Source organism: Narcine bancroftii, chromosome 6 (assembly GCF_036971445.1).
Source record: "Narcine bancroftii isolate sNarBan1 chromosome 6, sNarBan1.hap1, whole genome shotgun sequence".
NCBI classification, from domain to species: domain Eukaryota; kingdom Metazoa; phylum Chordata; class Chondrichthyes; order Torpediniformes; family Narcinidae; genus Narcine; species Narcine bancroftii.
Window position 1 is genome coordinate 229,019,879 of NC_091474.1, and position 18,972 is coordinate 229,038,850.

Consider the following 18,972-nt stretch of genomic DNA (forward strand, 5'->3'; position numbering starts at 1 on the left):
GCATCCAGGGAACTTGGAAGAAGAAGTGAGATTGAGCTGTTAACCAAAGAACTTTTCTTAAATTTACACACACATTACATGCACGGACCTCTGGAGCGGGTCCAGAAGTCCGACCTTCCCACGACAGATCCAGGAATTGTATTATCACTGCCAGCTCCCAAGGTTGCAATGCCACCTGTCCCAATTAGAAGATCCACTCGTATCCGTAAACAACCCGAGAGGCGCCAGTATTCATAAACATCTCATTATATTCCGATTGTTCTGCTAGATACTGGCGTGTTTTGGCCGTTAGTGAGTTCTCAATGCCATTTCTGGTATCAATGTATTGTTTGCTTTAAATTGCTTACTTAAATTTTAGCAGCAGTCCCTTTTGATTTTATCCCTTCTTCTGCTGGGGAAGACTGTGGTGAGCGACTGAGCTGTCAGTCTTCCCTTCGGTTTGCTTTGCCTTACTAACATTGGACGTGTATTATCTCTACCATTAAAGACACTCCCCTTGGGTATAACTGGATGCACCCATTGTCTTTCATTATTGTACCATTAGTTTCTGCTAATAAAAGCCATGATTATCGTTTGACTACATCGTCTTCGTCTACTTCATTAACTGGCACTTCACCACCATTAGTCACCTCAAGGTCTTGCTGATGAAACTTGCCCCTCAGGGTTCCCCAAATGGTAAACTCTTTCTTTCAGGCTATCACAGAGTTCCTTTCTGTTCCACTTATTCCAAGAGAAACATCAGACAGATAGCACTTCCAGCCATCCGCCACTCTGGAACTTTCTGTTTCAACCAGTTCTTCCTGGCTTGAACTGTTCAGCTGCTTTCAGTGTCATACACACACTAGCTGAGAGAGCTTCTTGAACTTGTCTTTTCTCTCTCTCTCCCCCCTCCGAATGCCAACTGCTAGAAAGTCCATGTGACTCTCTCACTTGCAAAAACCCCCACCTTCTTCAGCAAACAAGAGTTCTCCTCTCTTGGTCAAGGTGTTGTCTTAGATAAACAAAACCCAGGTGTGACCTTTCTGTGAGCACACTGTAGGTACTTTTTTAACAGCCAGTTTGTCTCCTCCAAACAATGGTCTATTCATTTCATAATGCCATTTCAATTAGCACCTACTTGTGAAATGTACATAACATTCTCCATAGATCCTGCAATTATTACTGAATAAGAAATTCTTCAGTATTTCAAATAAGATCTGCTTTAAAATGTGTATATGTATGTAACCTACTCTAATTTTAACAAATTCTCCCAAATATATCCATTACAGATGTGGTTAAGATTCATATGGAGTACTCAATAAAGGACATTAAGCCTTGGCATGTTAAAGATTTACCAATGATGGGGAATTTGCTAATTAATCTTGCTTGACCCATTGAGTTCCTCCAGCAGATTGTGCTTGGGTTCAAATGCCAACATTTGCAGTCTCCTGTGTGTCTCTTGTTAATTAATCCTTTCTCATTACACAAATACCATCCCATATACAGTGCAGGAATTCCTTCTACAAGGTCATAGACACATACAGCAAAGAAACAGGGCCACAGACCCAACTTAACCGAGCCAAACAACATGCCCTTTTGCTTTCTTGCCTAAATTAGGCCCATCTCCTCCAATTATCTGTAATCATTCACATCCAGTTGTGCAATGCATTCATTTATCTTTGTGTGTCTTAATGCATACAGCATGTGTAAATCCTTCAAACTCTTCCTAATGTTCTTTCATCTCCTTACCATCATTTTTGCTCTGTGAATATGTTTACTTATTGCCCTCGATTTCTGTCTTCCACATTTGCTTTTTTCTTTTCTGCCTTTTGCTTCTCCTTCCTGGGTCACCCTTTATCTGCTATTTCAATTCAAACCCTACACAACAGCACCTATCAAAACCTCACAAGAACATGGACTCTGGATATGTCACCTCTCCAGAATTTGATTCTTTCTGTGTTACACTATTTCTCATGTACTTAACATTCCATTTCTGCTTTGATTGGCATATGACATTGATAATAATTCTCTGATTTCTAGCTGTAAAATATTTTCAAAAAATTATTTCATTAAGCCCAATACTCAGCAGGTAGGATTCCATCCATCTTTTACCTACATTACTAGTACTAATATCCTCATCGATACTCAGCTGTTTGCCCTCCCTCTCTCAAGAACCACACTGATTCATCCCTAACCTTAAAACCAGGGAGACAACATACTGTCCTGGAGTCTTGTTTGCAAGGGCAGAAATGCCCAGTTTTTTGCCCACCATGTTTGAGTCCCCTTTCATTGTAGCTTTCCCATCTTTTGTCCTCTCCTCCTGTGCAGCAGAGGGATCAATGACTTGCTGACAGCCTTGCTTTGATAAGGAATTTTCCTCAACATCCTACATTTGTTAGCTAGGGAGAGAACCACAGGACACACTGGCACTATCTGCTTTCTTTGACGATGTTTGGGTCACCCATATCCCCACCTGTTCAGATTTTACCTATGGACTGACATCAAAGACATCACAGCATCATATATGCTCCAGAATGATTCATCCACAGTTCTAGGTTTATAAAAGTTAATATCAATGGAAAACTGTTTTCAAAAGGCTTACTTCCTGAAAAAAAATGGTGGATTATTTTAGCTACAAACTCTAGGTCTCTGTACCCCACTCTGCAACTAGATCCTTGACTTTCTCATCACAAGATCAGTCAGTATAAATCAGAAACCACATCTCCTCCTCACTGATTATCAACACAGGCGCACCGTAAGGATGCATGCTTAGCCCACAACTCTACTCAATATACACCCATGACTGCGTGGCCAGGCATAGCTGTCAGCAGAATTACAAACAGCAATGAGCAAGCATACGGGAGGGAGATAGATCAGCTCATTGAATGGTCTAATGACAACAACCTTGAGCTCAATGTTAGCAAAACCAAGAAGATAATTGAGGACTAAAGAAGGAAGTCAGGGGAACATGACCCAGTCGCCTTCAAAGGCACAATAGTGAAGAGGGTCAAGAACTTCAAATTCTAGGGTGTCGTCAGCTCTGAGGATCTGAGCCTCCACGTTGATGCAGTCATGAAGAAGGCTCACCACCGGCTATACTTTGTAAGGTGTTGAGGAGATTTGGTATGTCACCGATGACTCTCATTAACTTGGTGTACCGTGGAGAGCATTCTGGCTGGTTGCATCACTGCCTGGTATGGAGGCGCCAACTCTCAGGACAAGAATAAACTCCAGAGGGTTGTTCACTCGGCCTGCAACATCACAGGCCCCAGACTTCACTCCATCGAGGATATCTACAAGAGGCAGTGTCTTAGGAAAACTGGCTCTATCCTCAAAGACCCCCATCACCCAGGCCATGCCCTCTTCAATCTCCTACCATTGTTAGATAAACAAAATATAAAATGGCTACGCTGAACTATATGACTTTAAATATTAATGGAATACATAACCAAATTAAAAGGAAGAAACTACTAAATTTAAATGAATAAATGTATTCCATTAGAAAAAATAACATATAGGTTAAGAAATAATATTGAAATATTCGAACAAGTATGGGAGCCTTACATTAAATACAATAGCGAAAACCTACCGGGGACAAACATTACCTAAGTTGATGGAAGGAGAAGGAAAGAAAAGAATGGACTCAGTAGAATTTCTGGTGTATTTTTGTTGAATGACAACATTGTCTGACTGGCTTAATGCAACCTAGATTGTATACCTAAAATGGATGAGAGGGGGGGGGGGGGTGGGGGGGTGGCTTGGGAGGAGGGGGGGGGGAGAAAAAGTCACTGTATATGTGTGAAAAAGAAATAGTATATATCATGGCTAATGTGATTTATGGTGTGAAAAATAAAAAAATTATATAAAAAAAAATCTCCTACCATTGTTAAAAATTTACAGGAGCCTACAGAGGAACACTCAATGGCGCAAGGACAGCTTCATCTCTGCTGCCATCAGATTCCTGAATAATCAATGAAACAAGGACACTGCCCTTACTTTTTGTGCACTATTATTTTTATTTTTTTATTCATAATAATGTTGTAAGATGGTTCATAATATGAATGTTTGAACAATGATGCTGTCACAAGACACTGAATTTCATGACTTGTTTACGACAATAAATTCTGATTCTGACAACTTCAAGTTGGACACAAAGATAATTTCAGATTTGCTGCATCACACAAGTTTGAGAAACATTAAATAAACTTTTATTCAATTTAGATGTTTAATTGCATGTTTGTACTCAGTATCTGATGCATCTTGTGTCAGTGTCCAACAATAGTTGGTTAGCAATGACGAATTCCAGTTGCCTTGAGACTGCTTTTCCATGGTTGCAACGTTGTGGTGAAACCTCTCACCATGTTCGTCACTGACGGCACCAAGATCAGCCGGGAAGATGTTCAAATGCGAATGCAGAAAATGAATTTTCAGTGACATGTTGCACATCATCATTTTGTATGTTTGAAGTAGATTTAAAATGTGACAGGAAGTCACAAAAGTAGATTATATCTAAAAAATGGTACGTGATAGGAAAATCTTAAGGTGATTTTTGTGATTAGTAGCCCAAAATCTACTTCATACACCCAAAAGTGTTCAGGAAGCAAAATCTTTGTCATGCAATTGGATTTTTCATCTGCACAAATGGCCACTGGCAAAAAGTGAAATGTAGCTGATCTCCCAAATAGCTCAGGTGGAGCATGCTAAGGCTTAGGACTCTCTCAGCCATGATTTAACCTGTAATTACTTTCATTATATCAAAGCATATAAATGAGATCAGAGCCTTATTTTATTTTTAATACAAACAAAAGAATTTTAAATTATTTGTGTCTCATCCCCCATTATTTTTAAGCCATCGTCTTCTATTTGTGTTCCTTGTAAACCAACAGTTTTCAAAAAGATAATTGGAAATGTATTTGAAGAAAATCTCAATTGCAGGTTATAGAAAAAAAAGCCAGGGTCTGTAATTTAAAAAATCTCAGTTAACCTGAAGCTGCAGGAAGGGAAAAGAAAGCTGTACATGAACCTACAGTACATAAAAGTGCTGAAGAAATTCAGCAGGCCACAGGGTTGACGAGCTCATCATGGGTGCATGAGACAGCACCAATCTCGTTGTTAATGTAGTGGAGGAAGAGTTGAGGGGCCTTTACGATGCCTTATGTAAAGGCTTGCAACATGGATTGTTCCAGTCAACCAAAAAAAAACAGGCGTAGCTGGAGCCTATGCAGGTATAAATAGCTACTCCCTTTGACTTGGAGGAAGTGGGATGAGTCAGTTATTGAGGGTAATTTTAAACCAGGTGCCTGTCTGCTTTTTGCTCCTACCTTGATGAAGGGCTCAGGCCTGAAAGGTTGGCTATACATCTTTGCCTTCTCTGTGGGACCTGCCAAGTTTCTCCTGCAATGTTGTGAATTTGCAAAATATGTATGAATGTCAAAAACTAGGCCAATTGATTTTGGGTTTCTCTCATAATGCAGACAAATTTGATAAATCTTGTGTAAATTAACAGATTCGGTCATTGATATTAACAACTAATTTTTTATATTACAATCCAAAAATCAAACATATAATTAACAAGCTGTCAATATTAATAAGGGTGATAAACAACAGGGCACACTCAAAGTCCTCTGACACAGAGAATTCTCTTCAAATATGGATACAAAGTGCTTCCTTCTTGCAGCTGCCTCATGCTCGTGTAAATAGAATTTAGCCCATCAGGTCTGAGCTCGTCAACAATGACATACCCAACCTAACCCCAACGTCCAGCACCAGTCTCAAATCCCTTCAGTTATACCTGTTCGAGTATACTCCCATGTACTCTTTTAATGTGATGAGGTTTTTTTGTCTCTACTATTTCATAACTACATACCCATGATTGAAAAAAAAAGTTTCTTTTTCTCCTTTCAGATCCATCTACCAATTGCTTTAAATCCATGTCCCAAGGTTTTTGACTCCCCAGTAGGAAAATAAATCCTGCCTAATTATTCTATTTGTATTTTGCAATTATAATTTCCCTTCAGTCTCCAAAGAGTGAAAACACAGTCCACCTCAAATTTGGCTACATTCTAACATGTCCCCTCTGCATACTCTCCAATACAGCCACATGATTAAAAAAATTATTTATTTTGTTCCCTTAGGTCATTGATTTAGGTCATTTAACCCATCTAATCAACATCTTAGAACAATATTATTAATTGCATTGCCCATTTTTTAATAATTCATTCAAGGGATAGGAAGTTCACAGGCTGAGATAACATTTCTAACTGCCCTTAAATTGTGTTAAGCCAGAGTCTGCACATGCTGGAGTGCAGTCCAACATATTTGTATACTACTGTGAGGGGCGGGAATATGTAAAACTGCTGTTCGGGTGAGAGTTGCAACAATGGTGAAAGAACAGCATTGTATTTGCAAGTCAGGATTACGTGTGGCTCAGAGGGACAACTGCCAGATGGTGATGCTTCCATGCATTTGTGCCCTTGTCCTTCTAGAGGCGAGAGGTGGTGGGTCTAGAAGATGGAGATCAGAATATTATTTCAATGGGAAGCAATTGCAACATGATGCCACGCAGAAGGACATGTGAGTGCTCGCACATGAATCGCGAAAGATAGGTCTGCAAGTGCAGCAGGCTATCAAGTAGGCAAATGGAATGTTGGCCTTCATTACTGGAGAGACTGAATTTAAAAGCAGGGAGGTTATGCTGCAACTGTACAAGGCTGAAATTGCATCTGGAGAACTGTGTGCAGTTCTGGTCTCCATACTTGCAAAGGATGTACTGACTTTGGAGACAGTGCAGAGGAGGTTCACCAGGTTGATTCCAGGGATGAAGAGGTTAGTCTAAAAGGTGTGACAAACTAATACAATTTTATTAGTACTAGCAAAGGAACAGTAATGGATAATTCACCAAAATAATAGTTTTTATTAAACTATTAACATATTTCTTACTTATCTAAATTTAACTCTTTCATCCTACTGTGTGCAAATGTATGTGTGTGATTAAATCCCAAACTATTAGTTTAGACATAATTCTGAAAAGTCAATTTTAAATTTTAGCATCAAACATCTTATGTTGATTTTGAAGATTTTTAAACTGCAGTTCAGAAGTAATTATGAAGCATTTTGAAACATCATGTCTTCAGACCTCTTTAAAACTTACAACTTTCTTTTGAAGAGCCATTTTCGGAGTAACGTTTCTTCATATGAGTGATTTCACAAACTCTCTTTTATCATAGTTATGGAGTCTGTGTTTCACGATAATTTCTTTCTTAATCAAGAGTGACATTCTTTCATGGACACGTGGGGCTGCCTTCTTTTTCTAGAGGCAGTCAGTAAATCATCATAAAGGAGAGATTTTGGTGTTCCTCCTTTTATTAAATAGAACACAGGCAGCCTTCCTTCTTTTAAAGGAATTGATGACCGCCTTTCCAATCCTGTCAATAAAGAGATAGTCTTCTCTTCATCTGATCTAAAAGTGTCTAATTTTAATAATATAGTCCATAAAAATCATTCATGTCACATGGTATAATATCATAACAGCCTTTGAAGTCCTTCTGACCTTTTTAAGATCTTCATGCTAAAAAGCACAATTTAATCTTTGTCTTCCCAAACTTAAAATCAAAGTAATTGTCTTTGATGTTTCTCTCCTGCTTCTGAGTTGTCTAGAATTGTCCAGGCAAATGCTTTTTTAAAAAAAATATTTTATTTAATATTTATGAAAAAAAAAAATATATATATACACACACACAAGAATTAAATGGATATGTAGGAAAAAAAACTAGTTAGTGTAAATTTCCTACTTACTGCTACATATCCTGCGTGCAACTCCAATCAGAGTACTGTTTCCCTAGACTGCTGAGTTGAAGTGAATTACTATCACCCTGTGTCATGAGTTCCCTGGATCACTTGATCTCTATTGCCCAATCAGCTTCATGCTGATCTGAGCTTTTCAAATCCAACTGCCTGAATCACCTGACTCCAATTGCCAGGGTGCAGCCTTCAGATAAAATCCCTGTTGAAGTCTGTAACCAATGTATATAAAAAAAATACAAATATATAAAAAAATTATATCCTTAAAGCCGAGAAATACCCCCCTCCCCATAACTTCAGGCAAATACTTCTTAAGTACACAATCCATTGTTCTCATATCTCAAGAACCGTCATAAAATCTTTCATCTCTCTGCTTCAACTGTAGTCACAGCAGACATCTGTCTTTAGATGTCAGCTGCCATCTTGAAAGAATCTCTCTCTGTTTTAAAAATACAAATACGTTGTCTTTGTACCACTGAAACCAATCCCACAAAATAACCTTACTAAGTCATATAAATATGAAATAGAGTTTAACATCAAACTAAAGATTAATCATAGCACATTCATCATAAAGGAGAGATTGAGTCGTCTGGGACTATACTCGCTGAAATTTAGAAGAATGAGAGGGAATCTTATATAAACTTACAAAATTATGAAAGGCATAAATAGGATAGAGGTAGGCAAGTTGTTTACATTAGGCCTTTCACACCACATTGTAAAATGGAGATTCCCCAGAAATTTTCCTGAGAACCTGTGGTGTTGATAGGACGTCCAGGGAATTTGAAATGGGTCCAGGGCCGTGGCCCTGGGAAATATTCCCAGACCTCCCTCTCCCTGCGTGTGAAGAGCCAAATAGCTGAGCAGGAATGCCTCATGACATCAGCGCTTGTGTGCTGCATCACGTAGGCAATTAAAATTAAAATATACATGGCGCCTGTCAACAGCAGGCGATTCAGCATGTTGTGATGGCAGCACAATGCAGGATGAATAGCCATCCTCATTAACCATAATCTCACACATAGCAGGATTTCCCAGAGCGGTTCCAGCTAAGAGGGATTATAGAAAATGAAGCCGGCCATTCATCCCGCAATGTGCCGCCGTCACGACATGCCGAAGCGTGCGGGGGAAGGAAGGCGCTGGGGGGGGGGTTGGGGATGAACTTGCGTAACATCATCACTGGGGGCGGGACCCCCCTAAATTGCCACGGAGGGGAATTTGGACTGTGGTGTGAAAGGCTCGGGAGGTCGAATTCCTGGGAATTTTACCAGGACAAAGAAGGGTCACCTATCACCTGCAGTGTGAAAATGGCTATTGATAAGAGAGACCAGAACTAGGGGACATAGCCTCAAGATTCAGGGTAATAGTTTTAGGACAGAGATGAGGAAGAACTGCTTTTCCCAGAGGGTGGTGAACCTGTAGAATTCGCTGCCCATTGTAGCAGTGGAGGCGACTTCAATACATCAATTCAAGACAAGGTTAGATAGATTTTTACATAGTAAGGGAATGAAGGGATATGGGGAAAAGACAGGTTGTTGGAGAGGAGGCCATCATCAGATCATCCATGATTTATCTCTGAATAGCAGAGCAGGCTCGACAGACCAGATGGCCTATTCCTGCTCTTATTTCTTATGTTCTTTTGTCCTTTCTAAGGAACTTTAGTGAACTGCTGCAGTGCATCCCGTAGATATTAAAAACTGCTCCTCCTGCGTGTTGGTGAGGGAATGATTGAATGGTTGTCAACGTGTGCCTATGAGATGGGGTTTATGTACATGGGATACTCACTTCTCTGTCACCAAGGATTGGAAAACTATAGTCAGAGACTCTGAATTCTTTCCTTGCAAGATGAAATATGTCCAAGGCAGCCTCGCAAGGCAATTTATCAATTTCCATTTTTTAAAACAAAAACATGTTCATCTCACCCATTGTTTCACACTCATTCACTTCAATTATGGTGAAATTCATGCACTAGACCCTAGTCTTCTGCAGAACAGTTGAACTGAGGTATATTAAGATAGGGGGAAACATGATTATGGTTTCCTCGTATTTGTCCACAGTTCATTATCTTTAAACACAAATCAGAAGGCATTTTGTATGGAAGTACCCTCTCAATGGATTGCAAACAAGGATACTACTGTAAAGACAGTATTCTCACATCATCCATAAAATATATTCTTGGCCATCTCTTAAAAGATTTTTGAACAATAAGATCAGATAAATGGGAAACATTAGCACTGTTCAACAACCACCTTTTGGTTAAGGTGTTCAACTGAGATCATATAACATATAACGACCAGTATGGAAACAGGCCATCTTGGCCTCTCTAATCCGTACTGATTTAAGTGATCTCCTCTAGTCTCACTTGCCTGCACCCTGCCCATAACCCTCCAACCCCATCACATCCAAGCACCTATCCAACTTTTCCTTAAATGACAAAATTGACCTTGCTGCAATCATCTCTTCTGGAAGGTCATTCCACTCAGCCACCACTTTCTGAGTGAAGAAGCTCCCCCTCATGTTACTTCTAAACGTATTCGCATTTTTTTGAAATTGAGAAAATCCTAGCCAATACGATCTTCATCGGTCACAGGAAGGAAGATACAATTATAAGTTATCGTTCAGTAGAAGTGTTGTTGAAACAGCAATCATGATTCCAGTAAGAACAGAGGCTGGGTAATTTGAATCAAGTGATTCACTCACCTCAAAGGCCCTGCATTAGTTACAAGACATTTGAAACCTATTTTCCCTACCTCAGATACTGCAGCTAGAATTATGCTTCAAATTAAGCACTTTCAATATTGAACAGTTGATGGATGTCTGAAGAACAGACAATAGTAATTGAATTTTCTTCGAGATTATCACTCTCTGACACAGGCATGATTCAATTCTTGCTTGCTACTTGGCAGTCCAATCTTGTAGGTTGGAATGGTCTGCTTCATTCTAAGCAACAGTCCATGTAGTACTGAACAATATCAGGCAATAGCACAAACACTGACAAAATGAAGAGATGGTTGATCAGTGAAGCTGTTGAAGGGCCTGTGTCAACTGACGTCTAACCACACTCACTACTTTCCTTTGCAGACTGATAAGGTTGTATTTACCAGAACTCATTTTCTTTGAAGCCCCTAGATCTCAATGTCTACATAAATCCTGAATATCATACTTAATAAAAGGTTATCTTGATGTCAAGGTAGTCAACTGTCACTTCTCAGGTAATTAGACCTCCTGACCATGCCTGGATTGAAGCTGCGGAATGAGATCAGGATGACGGAGAGATGACACAATCTGTGAATCTCTGCCATCATTACACCATAGTACAAAGTTGACTGAACAGAAAACACTTTTTTTTCCCCCCAGGTCTGTTATATCTGGATATGCACCCATATTATCTACAATGCATGAATCTGCTTGAAATATTGCAGCAAAAAAACCCTAAAAAATATGGTTAAATATATTCTATCAACTACCACAAGATCAATGACAATGTTAGACATGAAAATAATAGTCATAAAAATATTACCCAGCACCTTTATGCTTTGGCATCTGTATTGGGGGCAGCTTTTCCACCAGTAAAAATAGCCGTTCTGCACATTTCAGACTCTTTAGCTGTTTCAAATCTGTTTCAACTGTAAAGAACACTTTGCCTGATATCTGTTCCACCTACAAACACAAGGGAAGGAAGACAACTGTCAGTATTTTTTGGTCTTTATCGTAGGCCTGAATTTTTGTTGTATTTCTAGAGTTTTTTTGTTTCAAAACATCTTTATTTAAAATACCTTAAATATTTTCTGGTTTACAATATATTCCAGTACCTCTAGAAATAGGAATATAGGTGATTACAGTTCACCTGTTATCTATGCTGGTCATTAACTGTTTCTGATACTCCCAATGCAGCCTCCTCTACATTGGATGTGGATTAGATTGCATCGTTGGGCACCTTCGCTCTGCCCAATGCAACAGTAAGGACCTCCCAATGTCAACCACTTTGAATCTACAGTCCATAGCCATAATGACAGGCCTCATTTACTGCCAAGTTGAGGTCACTTGCAAATTGTATTCCATTTTGGCAGCTTCCAGTCAGACTGCATCAATATTGACTTCTCTGACGCAGGTTCCCATCTCGGCCCCGTCTGACCCCAGACTGGAGCCCCCAATAGGGTACAGCGTATAAAAGACCTCGTGATTCAGCTGAACAATACTGTGTGCATTTCTGGTTGTGCAGATAAAGAGATGGCATCAATAAACAAGAAAATATACAGATGCTAAGATGTTGTGCAATACACTAAAGTGCTGGAGAAAGTCAACTGGTTATACAGCATCTATAAGGAGTGAAATGCAATCAACATTTCAACCTGAGGCCTTCATCAGGAATGTGGAAAAAACACAAACACATGAATAAAAAGGTGGGGGGTGGGGAAAGAGAGGATGGAGGAAGAGGAAGGAGTACTGTTATGGCAATAGAAATTCATCAAGACAAATGGTTACTTAAACAAAAGTTAAACTTATTACTATTAACTTAACCTAACCTAACTTAATCCCCTTCTAATTCGAAGCGCACATGAATGTAATGTGGGTACAAGTTCAGAAAAGTTCTTTAATTCACAGTCCAATCTCACTCCTCCAAGTTCAGCAGTATCAGGCAATTCTTATACTGTGCACAGAATTTAACATTTATGAATTTCACCAGGCTTTGGTGCTTGGAAGGTAAATGGTTACAGCTCAGGAAGGTTCTTGTCGGTTTTCAGAGAGAGATTTGTTGCTTGATGGACACAAACTGATACCTTCCGATCAGCTACTTCAGTGTCTTGACAAAGAAACTTGCCCCATCAGGATTTTCCAGATGCTATCCTCTTTCTTTCAGGTCACCACAGAGTTCCTTTTTAACCATATAACCGTTGTTTCCCTTATTTCAAGTGCACCTCAATTAACACTTGCGAAGTCCTTATAAGCATTCTTCAAAGTTTTTTCAAAGGCACTCGGAGCCTGGTCCACCTGGCTTGAACCAAGCTCTTGCATTTTAAATGAGATCTGTTTTGAAGTGTTTGAATTTGTTTGTGACCTACACTAAAATAAACCTGCCACAATGTATCTCCTTTAAAACATAACATAATCTTTCACAGTACAGCCTAACAAATAAGTGGTGGGAGAAGAGAAAGAAACTGAAAAGTTATTAGGGGAGAGGGCAGAGGGCTGCAATGGAAGGAAAGGGTGGTAAACTGCAGGAAAGGAAACAGAGGGGTAGGGAAAAAGAGAGATCGGGGAGGAGAGTTAATGAAAATTGGAAGTTGACAATGATACCGTCTGGTTGGAAGCTGTCGAGATGGAATACACAATGCCATTCCTCCAGTTGGTCACGGAAAGCAGAAAATGCATCTGGCAGTGGGATCCTGTCTGCACTCATCACTCTGCAACACTAAGGACTCCAAGTGATCAATCACTTCAATTCCACACCTCATTGCCACACAGACATGTCCGTTTGTGGTCTCATGTATTGTCAAGTTGAGGACACCCAGAACTTGGAGGAATAACACCTCCAACATCTCAATAGTCTCCAAGCAAATGGCATTAATATTGACCTCCAATATCTGCTGAATTTATCCAGCAATTTTGTATATTCCATTAATAAATTGGAAGGATGCAAATTCAACAGGATTTTGCTAGGACTGGATGGGTCAAGATATGAGGAGAGGATAGATGGGCTCAGTCTTTATTCCCTTGAAGAAAGGAAGCTGAGTGGCAATCTTATAGAGGTTTATAAAATCACGAGAGGCATGAATAAAGAGAATCCTCAGTCTTTTTCCCCAGGGAAGATGATTATAGAACTGAAGAACATCAGTTTAAGGTGAAAGAGGAAAAATTTAAGAGGAATCTGAGAGGCACCTTTAACTCAGAGGGTGGTCTATATCCAGAATGAGCTGCTAGAGGAAAATGTAGAAGTGGGCACAATTACAAAGTTCAAAAGACATTTAGACAGAGTTATGGCTGGAAAGGTTTTAGAAGGATATTGACCAAATGCAGGCAACTGGGACTAGCCCAGAATGCCAACTTGGTTGGAATGGACAAGTTGGGCCAAGGGCCTATTCGATGCTGTATGGTTACCAACTTTGTGATTTGTTCAACTCACGTTTCAGGATGATTTCATTACCATTTAAATTAGAATCTTTAAATTGTTCAGAAGTTAGTAAAGCAGCCATTTCCACTTTAAAAAGACAACTGAATTTGGGAAGGCTATACAGTCCATCATTTGTTCCCACTCATTAGTACCATGGAACACTACAGCACAGAAACAGGCTCTTTGGCCCATTTGCCCATGCCTAGACCCATTGACCTGCACCCAGACCATAGCCCCCCCCATCCATGTACCTATCCAAATCTTTCATAATGTTAAAATTGAAGCTGTGTTCATTTTAATTGCCAGCTTGTTCCAAACTCTCATCACCATCTGCATGAAGAAGCTCTCCCCAATGTTCCCTTTAAACATTTCACCTTTCACCCTTACATCTGGAATGGTTACAGGACTTTCTTGAGTCAGATTGGGTAGTGTTCAAGGACTCACCTGAGGATCTGAATAATTGCATCAGAGCTGTCACAGACAATATCAAAACTGCTGTGGACAAATGCATACTACCAAATCAGTCAGGGTTTTCCCCAACCAGAAACCCTGGATGAACAATGAAATCCGAAATTTGCTGAGAGCCAGATCACAGGCATTTAAGTCTGGATATCCATCCAGATCACTATAGAAGGAGCACTATAGAAGAACCTACAGAAATCCAACTCCTGAGCAAAATGCGGTTTTTGGAGATAAAAATGGAAACAACAAAGGATACTTGACATAACCCACTACAAAACCAAATCTGGAGCAGTAGCAGATGGTAAAACTCACTCCCAGATGATCTCAATACTTTCTATGCCCAATTTGACCACAAGAACAAGGACAATATATCTGAAATCTAACCCCTGAAATTTATAGAGCAATCTCATCATTCCCATTTACTTGCTCTAACTCAGCAGACCTTTATTTTCCCTCCAGTGCCTATACAATGCACTATCGAAAGCCCTGATTAATTCTTCTTTCATTACCCTAACCATCAACATTATCTGCAAAATTATTTAATTCATATACCCTTCTATTTTGTCTATCAGGCAATAATGGTATCACCTATTTATTCTGTTCAAAAGAATAGTGACTTTAAAAAATTTAAACAACAGATTCTGGAGTCTATTTTGTAAATGTAATGTCTCAGTTCTGAAATCCTGTCTGCACCATATCTCCCACAATCTGTTTTCTATCCTTATTCCCACTGACCTTTTAATCCATATCAATTTTACTTCATTAAATGCCATCCTAAAATCATATAGATAACCCCTGAAACATTCCTTTGAGCTCATCAAAATTACAAAAGGAAGGCAGTAAAACACAATTTTGTTGCAACAATTACATGCATTCAACATGATACGACATGGAGACAGGCCCTTCTCCCCAGCAGATTGACAAAAAAGGTCAAATAGGCATTTACAGTCATCCCATTTTATAGTCCCCACATTCTCATCAACTCACTCATCTTTATGGTGGACAAAATTTACAGGGGCCGATTCTTGAGGTGGGTTGAAAGAAACCCATGTGTCATAGGGAAACTGCAAACTCCACAAAGAGATCTCAGTAAGTCAGAACTGAATGCAAATCACTCAAAATGTGAACACCAGTGGCTGCGCCTGGCTTTTGCCTGGCTGAACTCGTTATTAGAATGAGCAACTTCTTCCACATTTCGCTATCATTTTGTTTTCAAGTTTTCATCCACAATGCAGTCAATTACAACGTTATAAGTACTGTGGTGCAACACTATTGGAGGGTTATCGAGTCAGGCCGATGATGTCACGGGCCGTGACTTCATCCGGAAGAGTTAGGTGTCCAGCGGGCTCAGGACCAGCAGGGAAGGCCTACCAATGTAGATGTTCACTAAGAGTATGGTAAAATAAAGCAAGCGATTTTTGTTGATGCATCGAATAACGAGACAACACAAAGGGGCAACCTTTGACAAATGCTCGACTGTTAAATTCAACAGTACAAAGTAGAACAGGAGCCCCTGGAGATGGCATCTGCCAGCAGCCAACCTCCACCTCCTTTTTTAACTAGCGTGCTTCGTGGGGTCTTGTGCACATGCAAGTAAAGTGGCTGCAGCAGCCAATAAAAGCGGCCGTAGCAGCCAATAAAAGCGGCCGTCTACAAGCCACAAACGCGACTCTAGGCTCAAGGTCATTTTTATCATAAGCGTGTTTGAAGCCAACATGCAAATTTTAACTTTTCTTTCTTTGGCTAGGCTTTGCGGACGAAGATTTATGGAGGGGTATGTCCACGTCTGCTGCAGGCGCGTTGGTGACTAACAAGTCCGATGCAGGACAGGCAGGCACGGTTGCAGCGGTTGCAAGGGAAAATTGGTGGGTTGGGGTTGGGTTTTTCCTCCTTTGTCTTTTGTCAGTGAGGTGGGTTTGCGGTCTTCTTCAAAGGAGGTTGCTGCCCGCCGAACTGTGAGGCGCCAAGATGCACGGTTGGAGGCGATATCAGCCCACTGGCGGTGGTCAATGTGGCAGGCACCAAGAGATTTCTTTAAGCAGTCCTTGTACCTCTTCTTTGGTGCACCTCTGTCGCGGTGGCCAGTGGAGAGCTCGCCATATAACACGATCTTGGGAAGGCGATGGTCCTCCATTCTGGAGACGTGACCCACCCAGCTCAGTTGGGTCTTCAGCAGCGTGGATTCGATGCTTGCGGACTCTGCCAGCTCGAGTACTTCGATGTTGGGGATGAAGTCATTCCAATGACTGTTGAGGATGGAGCGGAGACAGCACTGATGGAAGCGTTCTAGGAGCCGTAGCTGATGCCGGTAGAGGACCCATGATTCGGAGCCGAACAGGAGCGTGGGTATGACGCTGATCTTTGTGTGTTTCTTCAGGTGATTGTTTTTCCAGACTCTTTTGTGTAGTCTTCCAAAGGCGCTATTTGCCTTGGCGAGTCTGTTGTCTATCTCTTTGTCGATCCTTGCATCCGATGAAATGGTGCAGCCGAGGTAGGTAAACTGGTTGACCGTTTTGAGTTCAGTGTGCTGGATGGAGCTGGTAGTCATGGTGGGGAGCTGGCTGATGGAGGACCTCAATATTAATCATATACATACATCAATATTAATCATATATAAACTAAATTGTGTTTGATTTCACCCCATTTCCACTGAGGAGCAGAAAGATCTTGTTCAAGACGGATGGGTGCAAACCAACAGTACAGGGATCGGTGGGCTCACTGGAAATTTAATTGAAATGAGTGGACAATATTCAAATTGGCAAAGGTTTGGACATGATAGTAAATGGAAAGCAAGGTGCATGAAAAAGTGAGACCATTAAAGAGAAGGAGAGGATGAAGTGGCACAGCTTTAGGTCTGAGATGACTGAAGACAAAATGTGCACCTTTGGTCCTGCTCATGGTTTGGAGGTTGGATGCACAAACGTTTAGTGGTTGGATGAGAGCAGAAGCCTTTGCTGACAACGAAAGGACAGGGCTGGGTAACTCATAGCAGCAGGATATAGTCTTGAAGAGAGAGACATCGGAGCCAAGGAAGCTGTCATCCCATTGCTGGCCCGAAATGGAGGGAGATCGAGGAGAAAGGGGCCTAGGCCGCCGCCGCCCCGCACTCACCTCGCAGGCGCCCAGCTTGGCGCGCACTTCCTCGGCCAGAAAGCGCTCCAGCCCCCGGCTGGCCGTGCAGAAGTAGCGGCTCGCGGCGCTCGGCGGCCGGGCGCTTTCCTCGGGACCCGGCATGGGGACCAGGCCCAGGGAGGCGGTTGCCTGGGAAACAAACCGGAACTCCCGTCCCGAGCCCGACCGGAGGTGACGAGGACGAGGAGCGCGTGCGGTTGCCCCCCACCTCCCCCTCAGCCGTTTCCAGGGTGTGCGCGGCTTCGACGGGGATTGTCGACAGCGGGGAAGGAGGTGCAATGGGTTCCATATTTGGGGGGTGGGGGGGGGGGTGGTTTCTGAGGGGGGAATTGCACTAGTTCCTCTGTGGGTTTGCATTTTCTTCACTGAGGGGGGAATTTGCACTAGTTCCTCTGTGGGTTTGCATTTTCTTCACTGAGGGGGGAATTTGCACTAGTTCCTCTGTGGGTTTGCATTTTCTTCACTGAGGGGGGAATTTGCACTAGTTCCTCTGTGGGTTTGCATTTTCTTCACTGAGGGGGGAATTTGCACTAGTTCCTCTCTGGGTTTGCATTTTCTTCACTGAGGGGGGAATTTGCACTAGTTCCTCTGTGGGTTTGCATTTTCTTCACTGAGGGGGGAATTCGCACTAGTTCCACTGTGGGTTTGCACTGTTTTCACTGAGGGGGGAATTGCACTAGTTTCACCGTGGGTTTGCACTGTTTTCACTGAGGGGGGAATTTGCACTAGTTCCTCTGTGGGTTTGCATTTTCTTCACTGAGGGGGGAATTGCACTAGTTCCACTGTGGGTTTGCACTGTTTTCACTGAGGGGGGAATTGCACTAGTTCCTCTGTGGGTTTGCATTTTCTTCACTGAGGGGGGAATTGCACTAGTTCCACTGTGGGTTTGCATTTTCTTCACCGAGGGGGGAATTTGCACTAGTTCCTCTGTGGGTTTGCATTTTCTTCACTGAGGGGGGAATTGTACTAGTTCCTCTGTGGGTTTGCATTTTCTTCACTGAGGGGGGAATTTGCACTAGTTCCTCTGTGGGTTTGCATTTTCTTCACTGAGGGGGGAATTTGCACTAGTTCCTCTGTGGGTTTGCATTTTCTTCACTGAGGGGGGAATTTGCACTAGTTCCTCTGTGGGTTTGCATTTTCTTCACTGAGGGGGGAATTGTACTAGTTCCTCTGTGGGTTTGCATTTTCTTCACCGAGGGGGGAATTTGCACTAGTTCCTCTGTGGGTTTGCATTTTCTTCACTGAGGGGGGAATTTGCACTAGTTCCTCTGTGGGTTTTCATTTTCTTCACTGAGGGGGGAATTGTACTAGTTCCTCTGGGTTTGCATTTTCTTCACTGAGGGGGGAATTTGCACTAGTTCCTCTGTGGGTTTGCATTTTCTTCACCGAGGGGAGAATTTGCACTAGCTCCTCTGTGGGTTTGCATTTTCTTCACTCAGGGGGGAATTGTACTAGTTCCTCTGTGGGTTTGCATTTTCTTCACCGAGGGG

The 18,972-nt window shown here is 41.5% G+C and overlaps 1 protein-coding gene across 4 annotated transcripts in view; it reads right to left on the reverse strand.

Moving 5' to 3' along the window:
- The window catches only part of thumpd2 (THUMP domain containing 2), a 76,341-nt gene extending 58,687 nt beyond the window's left edge, over positions 1 to 17,654 (reverse strand). For 2 of the 4 annotated variants that reach the window (XM_069887645.1, XM_069887644.1), the window contains exons 1-2: positions 17,462 to 17,654; positions 11,304 to 11,436 (exon numbers count right to left, since the gene is read on the reverse strand). In XM_069887645.1, coding sequence (XP_069743746.1) covers positions 11,304 to 11,436; positions 17,462 to 17,584 — 256 coding nt within the window. In that variant the 5' untranslated portion in view covers positions 17,585 to 17,654. Of the gene's footprint in view, positions 1 to 7,773; positions 7,950 to 11,296; positions 11,437 to 17,461 lie in introns of those variants that run through there. The other 2 variants (XM_069887646.1, XM_069887647.1) reach the window with 2 other exon arrangements.
- Positions 17,655 to 18,972: the final 1,318 nt, after the last annotated feature.